The 14,268-nt window shown below is 33.0% G+C and overlaps 1 protein-coding gene across 3 annotated transcripts in view; it reads left to right on the plus strand.

Annotated features, from left to right (window-relative positions):
• LOC117176944 (tyrosine-protein kinase-like otk) overlaps window positions 1-14,268 on the plus strand; it is a 329,105-nt gene that overhangs the window by 125,033 nt on the left and 189,804 nt on the right. For 2 of the 3 annotated variants that reach the window (XM_033367348.1, XM_033367349.1), the window contains exon 3: window positions 3,950-4,073. In XM_033367348.1, the coding sequence (XP_033223239.1) occupies window positions 3,950-4,073 (124 nt within the window). Of the gene's footprint in view, window positions 1-3,949; window positions 4,074-9,132; window positions 9,213-14,268 lie in introns of those variants that run through there. The other variant, XM_033367350.1, reaches the window with a different exon arrangement.

A 14,268-nucleotide genomic window follows, 5' to 3' on the forward strand; every position in this document is an offset into this window, starting at 1 on the left:
ACAAAATTTTGTAGACTTATTTTTGTAACTTCTTATACTTATGATCAATAAAGAGACCTTTAAACGAAAATGAACCTTGTTTGAATTGGCGACGAGTTTGCTGCCTAAAAATTTCCATAGCTTTTTTGAAGTTCGAAATGTTAGTTAACGTTTTTAGACTTAAAAAATATATAATATTGTTCTCCTTATGAAGTATTTAGATAACTTAATTATTTCTTCTTATTATTTTAAATTCAACTTTTCAAAAACCAAAAATTTCAAAGTGCCAGTTAAATCTTTATCGCTTTTTAATAAAAATCAATTTTTTTATACAAAATTTATTTCTCACGGGATTCTAAGAATTAGAACTATTTTAACTAAAAACACTGAATTTTCTGTAAAACTTTTTTGTGATAAGTTACTTTTATTAAAAACCAAAAAATCGCGGCGAACATGAACCTACGTTTTAACATAGGTTCAAATATAGGTCAGACCTGATTCTTTCTTCCGGTCGCTTGGACCAAGTCCTAAGAAAATACCAAGTTTCTTCGTGAAGTGTGCTATGTGGGTTTGTTTATATAATTTTTGAAAAAAAAAATTATAAACAAATATTTATAGACAAATTTTTGTGATCAAGTCAAAAATTGGTTTTCATTCATGCACCCCTGTGCATCAAATGCAAGCGATATTGCGCAGGGGTAAAATTTATTCAGGACGATAAAAAATAAAACCGTCAAAATCTACATTTTTTCTTCTTTTTGCATTAACATAAAAGTTTAAATAAACTAAAATTAAAAAGTCGGCTCTCATAATTCAGTGCAAAATTAAAAGCTGAATTTTTTCTTTAAAAAATCCAAAATCGCTAATGAATTGCGCCCTACAAGTTATTTTAAGTCCGGTTTTTCTCATTTCATCCAACTGTGCGTTGCGTCGTAGCTATAAGGACTAGGCAACAAATAGTTTAGTTTAGAATAATGTATGGAGTATAGTTAAGAATTTAATGTCAATAAAAATACGAGAAAACAGAGGAGTGTCTGTCAAAGGTGTTAAAAAAAAGTGTAAAATCTTTAGATTTAAATTTTTTAAAACAAATGTATTTTGCATTTAAATAAAGTTTTCCTTTTTTAATCTAAAATTTCTGGTAATAGATTATGTTTATTACACAGTGTTTTTATTAAACTCTTACTCGCGTAAACTCGGTTATACACCATATCCACGAACTAAGTCAAGTGACTGACGAGATAAGAATGTTATAAGTTAATTCAAATAATTAAATACGATGGTTGAAACCTCCTGCGATTATGTTGTAGGTATACAATTACGAGCGGCCGCGAGCGTTGGAGGTGACAACAGTTACCTCTGGATGCTTTCTTATAGCTACCATCTGATACTCCACGAGTTTTTAGTCGCTCGCTTCCTGATGATCAAGAAAGTTTCATACAATGCGACAGGTGTTTAATAAAACCGCATTCTGAGCTGCTGTCAATACCCTACTGGCTCCTAAATATTCGAGACGTTCAGTGCATCTTGCGTGCACATTGCCTGTAGACAAAATCACAATGGGATGTATAGATGCATGATTCACATACCTCCATATGGTCTTTCCTTCATGCCTTAACTCGCTATACTTGTGGATCTTGGTTGTATAGGTTGACTGCAAATTTCGGTTAATCGGACAAGCAATGTTGATGATGTTGACTCTTCCACATTTTTTTGTTGCATCAAGATGCCGGATTTATCCCCGTTTACACTCATGGTGCAGGTTATAAAGCGTTATTGATTTTGTTTTAAAATCGAAAACCAAACTTTTCTTCTGCAAGAAAAGTAGTCTTAGTACTAGCCGCGTCAGAGTATTAACAATTACATAACAGGCGTAATCTTTATTTGTCTATTTTTTTGTTTTAGTCAATACACTGCTCTAACAGATAATAGTTTCTTTGAGACCACAGCGGAATATTTCTCTCGTTATAAGTGTAGTTCTTCTAGGGTATTACTTGACTCCTTGTTAAGCTACGAGAGGAAATGTTATCATGGGTTGAAAAGAGAAGCATCCAGTTGGGAAAATATAGTCTGACTACACAATAATTTTATTTAAGTAAGGCAAATTTCCATGTATGTAGGGCGTAAATTATTCTACGAAAGTCCCTATCCAGGGTTGTTGTTTTTCTGGCATTCGTTATTAAAAAGGAAAATGACTTTAATAGTAATTGCTCACGAGGTCAGGAAGAAAGAAATTAAGTAGAAATGAAATCAATTAGTATTTCATTGATCTTAATCTTAGTAATAAATCATTTATTGACCGTGACAATTTTGTTTAATAATTTCTTTTTTTGCAAGATATAATTATAAAATTTTCAAAATGAAAATGAACCTGTCATGACATGAATCATGTCAAATTTAGTAGGAACGATACATAGGTATTTTATTTAGCTTACCCTACCAGGAACTTTTGTTTTATTTTCTACCGCTGTTGCAGACCAGAAGAGAAATAGAGAGAGAGATAGCTGTATCTCTATGTTTTCACTCCCACAAAGCGGGCACTCAATTTTTTGTTCAGCACGTCGAATCTTATTTCATTCCACACCAGTCCAACTCGAGTAACCGGCACTCTAACAAAAGTTTTTTATCCTTTGGCACTTAGCAGACTCCGTCCAATTAGCACTTTTTCGGACTAAAAGAATTAAAAACCCACTTTCAATCACTCAAGAACTTAGTTTGGCAGCCACAATGCGTACCATACTAATTCCCGACTAGAGGAAATTTATTTTTCTTTTCGTCGGAAGGGAAATTCTATCTCCTCGACTTTTGTTTTTATGTCCGTCACGAAGTACTAAAAGAATCCATTAATAGGTCTGCGTTTCCGACGATCAGGCGGGCAGGGGTTTTCTGAAATATAGTGCCCGAACTACTTTGCGTCGCCCGACGAACTGCAATTTTGGATTATTTGTGATCTGTCTTATCGATGCGCCACAGATAACTTTTGGTGGGGAATAATGCGGAGTAAGAATTTAGAAACGGAAATAAGTCCAAGGAATAATTCTCGATCATTGGCATGCCTGCATAGCGTGCAATTTTATGGTTGACAACCCAGTACATTTGCCTCTGACAAGACCTTCGATGTTATTACGAAAGGAAATTGGCCCCTCAATTCACCAGTTTGGGATTTATGGGTTTGAAGTTTATAGATTTGGGACTTACGAGCTTAGAGTTTATGGGTTTGAGGTTTATGGCTTTGGGATTTGTGCATTTGTGGTTTATAGGTTTGGGGCTTATGGGAACATCCACCCACGCAGCAATAGGATATACCGGAATATCCCATTTGATTCCATTTATCCCCTAGGTTGTCCCAAGGATATCTCCGGGACAATCCACCGGATATCTCGCAAAGCGAAAATTTGGATATCCCCAGGATATACAGGATATGTCTGGGACATTTGGATATCCCGGTAACGTCCCAGGTATATCCTGGATGCCCCTGAAATATTCCAATTTTCCCTAGATTTTTGTTCATTTTCGGCCACTGTGTGTCGTAAAGAAGTCGCGATATTTTGTACCTACTAGGAGTTTACCAAAATTAGTCTCAGCAAGACTTGTAATTTATATTTCTTCGAAAAAGGAAATAGTTTATACAATAATTTTGTAGAAAAACATTTTGGTTCCTCCAAAATAGTTGAGTAATCAATCCAAACAATAATTTTGTGGCAAAGCATTTCGTTTATTATTCAAAGTAATATAAATAAGTACATTAACTTTTATTTAAGTTCATATGAGGTGTTGGTTTAATTTACAATAAACTTTTTTTAATTTTCAAGGTGATCTAAATAGGACATTATCACATGAAAATGAAAATTTGAGAGGCACAGGTAAATTCTCGAAAACGCGGTGTTGTTAGTTAGATCTTCTTATGATATAGACATTTGATATTACTTGTAGCCTTTCTATGTAACATATATTTTTTGTTTTATTACAGGGATTAGCGAAGCAAGCGTCCAACTTCAAGAGCCTAAATTTCCATCTGCTATTCGAAGTGGTGGCGAAATCGAACTCCGATGTCACGTAGATGGGTCTGGAAAACTTAAATACACATGGTTCAAGTTAGTATATTTTTTTACATAATAATTTTGAATAAAATTTATTTAAAATATTAGTTACAATTTAGTTACAATTTTAACATGCGAATAATGGTTCTAAACCTTTTCGCATTAATATTTCTTGAACTTAGTTTTAATTTATTAAATTCAGTGAATAAGAAAAATATGTTTATATTATTTTTATATTTTTTCGAATTTCGGAGAAATTTTTTGTTTTTACAAAAATAAGTTTTTTAATTGCTTGGAAAAACTTCACAAAAAACATTTAAAACGTAAATTTCAATGATAGCACCACAAGTAGTGCATTTTTTTTTTTAATCATGAAGCTTAAATAATTTGTAACTTCGGTGACATTTACTGATTTGGAAAAAATATATACAGTGAAACCTTTCCATGACGGACAGTCACGGTGAACGACTTTCTGTCCGCTGAGGAGCGGTGTCCGCCCTAGAGAGGTTTCCACTCCAGAAAGTGAATTGCTAAACAGTAATATGTTTATATGTATGTACATATTATGTATATATAATAATATTATTAATTATTTATTTATAATTAATTTTGTAAATAATTACTAATAATTATTGATAAATTCATAAGTGAAATAAATGGTTAAATAAGTAAAATAAATAAATATATAAAAAAGTAAAATCAATTAATTGATAAACAAAGAAATAAAATAAAATTTCAAAAGAATAATTTAATAAATAAATAATCAACGAAATGAATAAAAAATAAAATGCATGAATAAATAAAATAAAAGACAAATAAATCATTCGAATAAAATGAAAGAAAAATAAAATGCATAAATAAATAAAATAGGTGACAAATATATTAAGAAGTGAAATTAATGAAAAAATAAAATAAATGAAAAATTAATAAAGTGAATGAAAAAGCAAAATGAATAATTACTTGAGAGGTCTAGTAATGAAACAATTACATTTATCCCTACCCCTATGTCAACTATCAATTTAATGAGTCAGGTTGTATTGAAACTGTCCGTCTCGTAGAGGTAACTTCATATCGCGGGGGTCCACAAAAGTGTCCGCGTCCTTTATAGAGAGTGTGCGTTACAAAGAGCTAGCTTAATATGGGATTTCCTATGCCTTGGTTCGAGGAATCACGTTTAGTGTCCGTGAACAGAGGAGTCCGCTCTGGAGAGGTGTCCGTATGTAGAGGTTTTACTGTAATAGATTCTCGTCGAAATGAAAGCTTGTCTGTTGCATTATTTGATGGAAAAACTACCGAAAAAACTTTTGGAACATAAATTCCCATCATGCAACCAAAAGTGAATGGGGTCTTTTCTGACCTTTTGAAATTCTTGAACTACCCAGTCGGCACAAAATTTGGCGACGTCTGTACGATATCGTTACGTCATTTTTACGACAATTTCACTACTTCCTATGTCCATGTCGTTAAGGTGTCTTTGCGATATCGTAAGGACATCTTCAGATCATACGACGTCTTTACGATATCGCAAAAACACCTTAACTACATGGGCATAGGATGTCGTAAAGCTGATGATTTTAAATTCTTGGTCATTTCCCGGTTTTTCCCGGGTTTTCCCGGTTAAATTTATCACATTTTCACCGTTAACTAAAAGTAACATATTTACATTGCCGCTAAACTCAAAAATTTATTTAAATTCATGACGTTTATTCTAAACACCCTTTAACACAACAGAGCAACAAATAGCAAAATAAATGAATTTTGAAACAAATACTTAAATTTTCCATTAAAAAATATCAATTTCTAAGAAAAAATGGAATAGTTGAATTTTTTATTCAAAACATTAATTTTCAACAACAAAAATAAATAAACGGATTTTCAAAAAAATACCCAGTGTGCACAAAATAAGATATCTTAAGGTGGTCTTAAAGATGCTTTAATGATGTTGTAAAGACGCCTCCAAATTTTGTGTTCACCAGGTAGTTCAATTTTCAACTAAACTGGTTATTTTTTAACAAAATGATGTACCTTCAACTGAAATAGTTGAATATTAAACCAAAAATATGAGTTTCAAACTAAAACAATAAATCTGCAACTAAAGTAGTCGAATATAAATAAAAACAAATTAATTTGTACTAAAGAAGATAATTTTTCAATAAAAACATAAATAATTGAATTTTAATTTTTTTTAAATCATGTTCAAACAAACAGAAGAACTTTAAAATAAAACGATGGGATATTGAATTGGAATAAGTTAAATGTTCAGTTAAAAAAAATGACTTTCTCAACAAAAAAAAACATAGACTTTCAAAGAGATAGTAAAATTTTCAAACAAAGTGATGAATATTCAACTTAAATTGCAAATCTTTAACTGTAATAGTTGAACCTTCAAACCGAAAGGTGAATCTTCAACTAGAATGATAAATATTTAAATGTAATACTTACATTTTTAACCGAAAAGATGAATTTTTAAACAAGAAGATTAACTTGATTAATTTATACTGCAACAAAATATGAAAAATTAGAAAAAAGAGAGGGAAAGATAATTAATAGAAAGATGGGGGATGATTGAGGAATCAAAACATAGTAAATGGTATAAGATGATAAAAAGTAAAGAAGTCCCAAAGTATTTGTAAAAGGGACGAGGAGAGGAAAGGTGGACCAGAATAACAAGATTTAGTTTGGGAAATGAAATAAGGGAGGGAATTTATTGGGAAAAGGAAGAGGACAGAAAGTGCAGAATATTTGAATGGGAGGAGGAAACATGGAAGCATATATGGGAAGGATCTAGGAGAGGAATGCAAGATCAAGGAGGCAGTGTGGAAAGAGCATGTGGTGAAAATTCTCGAAGAGAATGGATTAGGAAAAGAATGGGTGAATGAGTTGGAGGATGCTAGAGGAACGAATGAGAAAGAATAAAAGAATCCATGTGAAAAAAATGGCTAAATGGAGCTACAAGAGAAGTGAAAGGAAAAGGAAACGGAAGTTGCTTAGATTAGACGCGTAACGATGTGTAAGTAATGGTAATGTACTTACATATGTAGACTAAAATGCGGTTGCGTTTTCGCGCTCTCTCTCTCTCTCTCTCTCGCTTGCACACTCACTTTTGATCGCTCACTCACTCGTTCGCTAACGTGTCCTAAATCACTATTGTAAGAAATAAATATAAGGATTAAGATATAAGATTTTATGTAAATATTTGTAGACAAGTTTACGTAGTAAGAATACGATTTCATACAAAATATGTAGGCGGATAGACTGTAAGCAATGGAAGTTATATAAACCCTTAGGGGACGCATTGTAAATAAAGAAGAAATACAAAATTAAATATTAAGTTAAGATTCAATGAGATTAAACTGAGATAATCTGAAAAATTTACGACTGTAGATAATCTAGTTTGGTCCCGACCAGCACAAACAGTGCATTAATTTCTGAAAATCATTAAAATTGTAAATAATTTATAACTTCTGTACATATATTCCTGAAAAAATGGATAAGAGGTTCTCGTCAAAGTAAAACCTTATCTGTTGCGTTCCTTGATGTAAAAAATATAAATTGTTGTTATTAGGCACGGCGTTGTGAGTTCTTACAATATCTTGAGATTGAAAAAGCATAATAGAAGAACAATCGATTTTTCATTAGAGTGCCTAAAAAAATATTTTGTGAGAAAACAACAAACACTTACGAAATTCAGGAAACCCCAATTTTTACATATTTTATTAATAATAGTAAACGACTTTGTGCAGGATACGCAAGCATCGAACAGATACAATTTTTATCAAGTAATATTTACTTTCCAACTTTAAGTGAAGCTTAAACTTTGAAAACAGTCTAGACCCCGAAAGGGGTTTCCGGAAACTGCTCAAAATTGTGAGTAAAGTGGTTTAGCAACAACTTGAATTAACAAGGAAGATGACTAACAGCTTTTGACACTGATAGCTCAGCCGTACTTGATCGTACCACCTAAACTGCACTATCGGTAAAAATTGATGGGAATTTTCAATTAGAATGAAAAATACAGATTTTGTTTTTCTTTTTGTAGTTGTATATTGACATGTAAACAGAAAGAGGATCATTGTCGTATTGATATTATTGTTATTTTTAAAATTTGACGAATTAAAAAAAAATTCGAAACTTAAACAAATTAAATGCTGTGTTTTTGTCCAGGTTCAAAGTTTCTAAAGTTAGATTTAAAAAACGTACTTTTAAAATTGACTTTATGAAAATCCTTTATATTCTACTTTTTATGTGTTGAAATAGTATTCTTAATTAACTTTCATAAACAAACTTGTTAACTGTTGAAAAAATTTATGATTGTTAATCAGTTTCCACATTAAGCTGGTAATGAGACTATTTATACTTTTGGGCTGGGAGTAAAAATTATTCAAGGATGATTTTGAAACATTTGATTGTTTGATAAATAAACCAAATTCATGATGTTGGTTTATAAGTTTTAAAATTTGGCCAAATTTTAGCTTCCAGAGTTTTTCGAGTAAAGAAAAATAATACACTTATAAATATAAAGCTACTGCAGTGGACTTTATTAAAATATACTACACATTCACAACAGCAGTTTGGCCTCGTGAGGGAAAGCCATGTAGGGGGAGGGGGCTGTTCGCATTTATCCAGAGCGCAATTATGTCTCTATTCCATTGCTTTTAGATCCCTATAAAGAAATGTTCAAAAAGTAAATTCGGATTTCGCGAAATTAACTACGACACCAGTATTCACTCAGGAACATGTTACAACACATTAATTTCCACTAGTCCTCTTTAAATCCACTTGAAACTCGAACTGCAATCTTAGAGGCTTAAAAACAGATTCTAGAGATTCCTAACGGGTATTTTTACCAGGACATTCGGAATTTTAAGGAATTTTAAATTTATTACAGTAATTTAATGCGCCTTCAAAACATTTGAGATATTTTAGGGTATTTTAGAAGTTTTAAATTCATTTTTAAAAACTTAGAAGAGTTTCCATGAAACTTAAATTCTGAAGAACATCAGTCAAATTATTAATTCGCATCAGTCACTCTAAGTCGACAACGATGCTGTCAAATATTAAATTGATCCATCTTCAAAAATTATTCCTAACCTTCTATCTTACAGATTTTGATGCCCAGGAATGAGACCATCACGAATGAATTTTCACCCTCACAATCAGTTACCAGTAGCATTGTTAGGATACTTGTTTTTTGTAAGTTTTAAAATATTATTGTTAAAAATAATGTTCTTTATTTGAAATATCATCATCGGATTTATTGTTTTGAAATTTTTTCCATAGATCTATTTTTAAAACAATTACCTTAAGATGCTTCGCTCGCTGAAAATATTTGCATTTTTAATTGTAAAACACTACTAAAAATTCAATTTACATTGTTACAGTTTGAAACCATAGTGATTTAAAATTGTGTCCATCTTTGCAATTGCAGCATTTCCAGTTCATGTGTACGGTCTAAATACCTACATTACCGACTTCTTTCTTTTATTCTTTTTTTTGGTAAATTCTCCCAAGGTTTTGTTGACAACTCCTGTGCCATTAATGGTGTGGAAAATCCGCGATATTCTTCAACGCTAAAGGGCACCTTTATGAAATTCTGACTCTATAGTGATTCCGTTAGCTTTTTTAATTAGTATTATTTCCACCCACTTAGTGAAGAAGTCTACGAACACTAGGATTTATTGATTTTTTTCTTTCTGGAACTTGGTAGTAGACTCATGATATCAGCTGCAACCATGGTTCATGGTTCTTCTATTACTCATTTTCCCATAAATCCTATCTTACTTTGGTTACTTGGTTTTACTCTTTGACAAGTCTAAGAATTTTTCACGTACTTAATGACGTACGAGTATACCCCTGGCCGGAAGTAATGTTGGGAAATTTTCGCGTAAGTTTTCTCCGAGTCTAAATGTCCTGCCTGGGTTTTATCGTGTTTTCCCGGTAAAACTTAAAGTCTTAAGCTTTGAGGTACGACTAGTTTCCATGGGTTTGAGCCTGGTAATAGAGTAGATTTGAGTGGGTCAGTTCGGTGGAAATAGAGTTGAGAATCTCTGATTCGCTATTTTTCATGTTCTTCTTCTTAATATGGCCTAAATTTTCGTATGACTCAAACTACCGCTAAGAATTCTTTTTCAGGTGCCGAATAACGAGCTTCTGTGCCGTTTAAACTTTTACTCGTGTAAGTGATTACGTAATTTCCGCCATTGATTGTTTGCGCAAGTACGATTACCAAACCTGTGTTGTTCGCGTTAGTTTCGAGTTGAAAGGGTTGTTTGAAATATGGACATGTCATGATTGGCGCTGATGTTCAAAGGTCTTTAATTCTTTGGAATGCCTCATCCTGTTCTAATCCTCAATTCCATTGTTTATCTATTTTAAATAATATTTTCATCGGTTCTATTATTTCGGCAAAGTGTGGAATGAATTTTCTATACCAAATTGCCATCCCCATTACGCGCTGTAATTGTTCAATATTTTTAGGCTTAAGGAATTCTAATATTGGTTGTTATTTTTTGGCATGTAATTGTAGTTCTTTGTCGTTGACTTTAAAATCTAAATATTTAATCTCTGCGAAACCGAATTCGCATTTTAGCGAGAATATCTTTCGTAGGATTTGTTGCAGGAGTTTGGGCGTTTCATATTTTTGGGGATTCGTTAGAGTTGATAGATGCTATGGAGATTTCGCTATATTGTAGCCTGGCACTACTATTTTCATGCTATCCAGTACTTTTAAGATTTTTCCTACCTCCGAATTTAGGTTTCCTGTTTGCATTTCATCCTTCCTTTTTGATCAACAACTTTTCCTTAATATTTCGATTTTTACTCACCTTAGTTTCCTTAGCTTTAATATCAGATTTAATTTCTATCTTGTTTTCGGTTATAGGGAGAGGTAGTGAGCTTGGGAGTGCTTCCACTGGATAGTTCGTGGGAGGACTCTCTAGTAACCGTCAAGTTCTTGGGTCATAGCTTAGTGTCATCCGTAGGGCTTTTAGCATTTCCGTGCCTATAATGCCTACTGATTCAAGTTTTGGGACTAGCCTGAATATCAAATGCTTTGTCCGTTTACCGATTATAATTAAAATTACAACCTGACCAATTATATTAGCTGTTTCACCTTTCGCAGCCATTAATTTTCGCGAGACGGGTTTAAAAATCGAATAATTGGAATTCTGAATTTGTGCCAGTAATTCCTTGCCAGCATATGAATGTGTGGCACCTGTATCGACTAAAATTCTAAATAATTTATTCTCGAATTTTGTCATCAAATGAAAACGTGTCTCCGTTATTTCATTTTTATTCGAATTGAATATTCTTGGTGTTTCGGTAATAGGTTGAGTGATTTTCTGTACTAATACCCTCCCTTTCAGTTTCTCTGGTTGAACTTATATTATAAGCATTCTCTTTTAAAATCGCCGGCTAACCCACAATGATAACAATTACGATTGTTTATTTTATCGTCTGCGCGCGAATTTAAATTCTGATTTCAATCTGTATCGCAATTTATTTTATTTTGGTAATCCGTATTAAAACTATTATCCCCTTTTTGGTCTTTATTCCCGTAATTTAGTTTTTAAGAATTTTTTATTCTTATTATTATTATTTCCTGTATTTTCTGCTTTTTCTGTTGGGAATTCGATCATTGGGTTGTTTTGACCTTCAATTAAGCCTAATGTCATTTCGTTCAACGCTGGTAACATTTGGTTGTAAAGATTGAATGGATATCTTGGTCTATTTTTTGGAATCTATGTTGGAAATGTGATTGGAATCAAGGTTGGAGGTTTGATTGAAATCTAGGTCTATAATATTGTTGAAATTGATCTAAAAAAGGTAGGGATGGAAATCCAATTGGTAAAAATGGGAATCGATTTTTGAATTGTTTCTTGTCCTGATTTTTTAATGTACATTTTGTATTCCATGCGAAGGCTTTCATAGGTTCTACGTAATTTCCATTTACTGTTTTTTTCGGATAAAGCTTAGTAAAAATTTTTCTAATTTTCATTAAGTAAGAATGGATGTCTTGGTTTCTCTTTTGATTACAAAATTTAATTTTTTGTTTTATTTTTTCCGAGAACATTTCATCTGTATAAGCGTTTTTAAAATCTTCGGTGAAATCCGATAAGGATCTCCAGGAATTTTTATTCATTTTGCACCAAGCTCTAGCATCTTCAACTAGTAAGGCGACTAAATTTTTTAAAATATCACGATCTTTGGTTTTATAACCCCTTTTAAACCATTTTAGTTCTTTGAAGAAAAGCGCGGGACTATCGTCTTCATTATATGAAAATTGAGTGGCCAATTACTCATAATTTGATATGGCGTTTGGATCATACTGAATGGAAAATAAGTAATTTTATATTATTATTTCTGGATCTGGATTGCCTATTAGAATATCTGCTTTTAGTTTTCCTGCCACTAGGGTATATATTTTCTCTTTTGTTTTCCAGAGAGCTATGTGCTGACGGGTCTAATCTGATACTTAGATTGTTTGCCCTTTTTCCCTTTCTTTAAAAAAAACTTTTCTTTTTTTGCTTTATAAATGAATAAAATTCTATACTTGCTGAAAGTTCATCGTTTTCTAGAATCTAAGTTAATCTAATTCAATAGCTAATTTTAATTGTCACTTTAATCTATATGCGCAATATCTCTTGAAATTTTCATGGAACACAAAAACGAACAATGTACAATATAATGGCAAATCACATAAAAACCATCAAATACGTGTGAACACTGACATACATATTATAAACATCATATTACAGATATGTCAATATCAAATTTCATCACCATAATCAAGTATTATCCTAATAATAGCTTATTAATATTTAATGGCAAGAAAATTGATCAAATAGCATGCAACACAAATCCTCCAAGATTTAAAGCAAGCTTTTAAATTGAAGCTTTTAAATAAGGAAAAGTGTGGGATGTAAAGTTGGGCGCCAGGTATTACGGAGGTAATTTCGAGCAGAGAAATAGGGAAATGGAATGATGAGTATCGGGTAGAGACACAATAAAACGACAGATTGTTATAAAAACAATACAGCATTTATAGCCACTTACAGAACGGTGAGGCCCAATATACCCGTGGCGTGGTAGGTAGACCTTAGACGGTTTAAAGGTCTCTTTTGAATGGGTGGTCTTACAGGATCATGGAAGTGTGATAACAAGACTTCCCCGATTTGGCAAGTCAGCATGGCGGCGAATGGACCGGGAAGCATGGCGATGAGAGAGAGGACGAAATCCAGGCACTTGGTTGACACACTGTTTTCCTCTATAGTTTTCACGAGCGCGAGCTAGCACAGATTGACCATAGAAAAATCGACCATGCGGCACATTGGGGCCCCTCGGGGGGTTCCGCCTAATCACGAACACGATCTGACAACCCTTACGTACAGGGCCATGCGGAGTCCAAATTAATGGTAACGATTCTGTTACAAATGATCGTCGGCCGTTGGTAGGCTTTAGGTGTTTCATAGATTTCTCCATTGTTGTGCACTCCGTTCCCACAGCCTTAATTCAAAAATTGTAAATTTTATCTTAAAATTGCCCACATAGGGGCGTTGAGACGCTTAGCGGGGCACGTTTCGTCGGTTTTGACCTCCTTTCGCTCCATAGGATTTTTATCATTTATTTTTATTTTATTTACTTGAGGTGATATCTTTAATAATATCAAGCTGAGAATTGCCACAAACTGCAAACTCCAACTTAGTTTTGTCCGAAATTAAAAGTAAAAATACAGAAAAATTATTTCTTTTGTAAAGAAATTTTAAGTTTTTAAACAAATTTCTTTTTTTGCTCCCACTTTTTTTGTAGGTAAATTTCGAAAAAAAGGAAGTACCAATGTCTTTCATAAACATTATTCTAGATGTACTTCCTTATACATAATGTGTCCCCTAAGAGTTTACATGACTTCCATTCCTTACAATATTTCCGCTTATATATAATTAAAAATTTGTCATAAGGACAATCGCAGGATTTCGCCGGGAGCGGGTGCTAATCTGAGAAATTGCACCCGCTTCCAGCGAAATCGCGGTAAAATTTCAGCCATAACTACGTCTCACAACCGTGAGATAGGTGGTCACAGTCTGTAAAGGAATCAATACGACGATCCAGCAAAAGCCTCGTGCACCCTAAGAACACGGAGTGACCCAAAGACAACCGCCTTCTGCATTTTTCCCGCAAATGTTCTAGCATATTGTTGACACGCAGGGATGCTTTTTAGGCTATTAGCAAGTGAAAGCTTGGCACCTCCAAG

This window comes from Belonocnema kinseyi, chromosome 7 (genome assembly GCF_010883055.1).
Source record: "Belonocnema kinseyi isolate 2016_QV_RU_SX_M_011 chromosome 7, B_treatae_v1, whole genome shotgun sequence".
NCBI classification, from domain to species: domain Eukaryota; kingdom Metazoa; phylum Arthropoda; class Insecta; order Hymenoptera; family Cynipidae; genus Belonocnema; species Belonocnema kinseyi.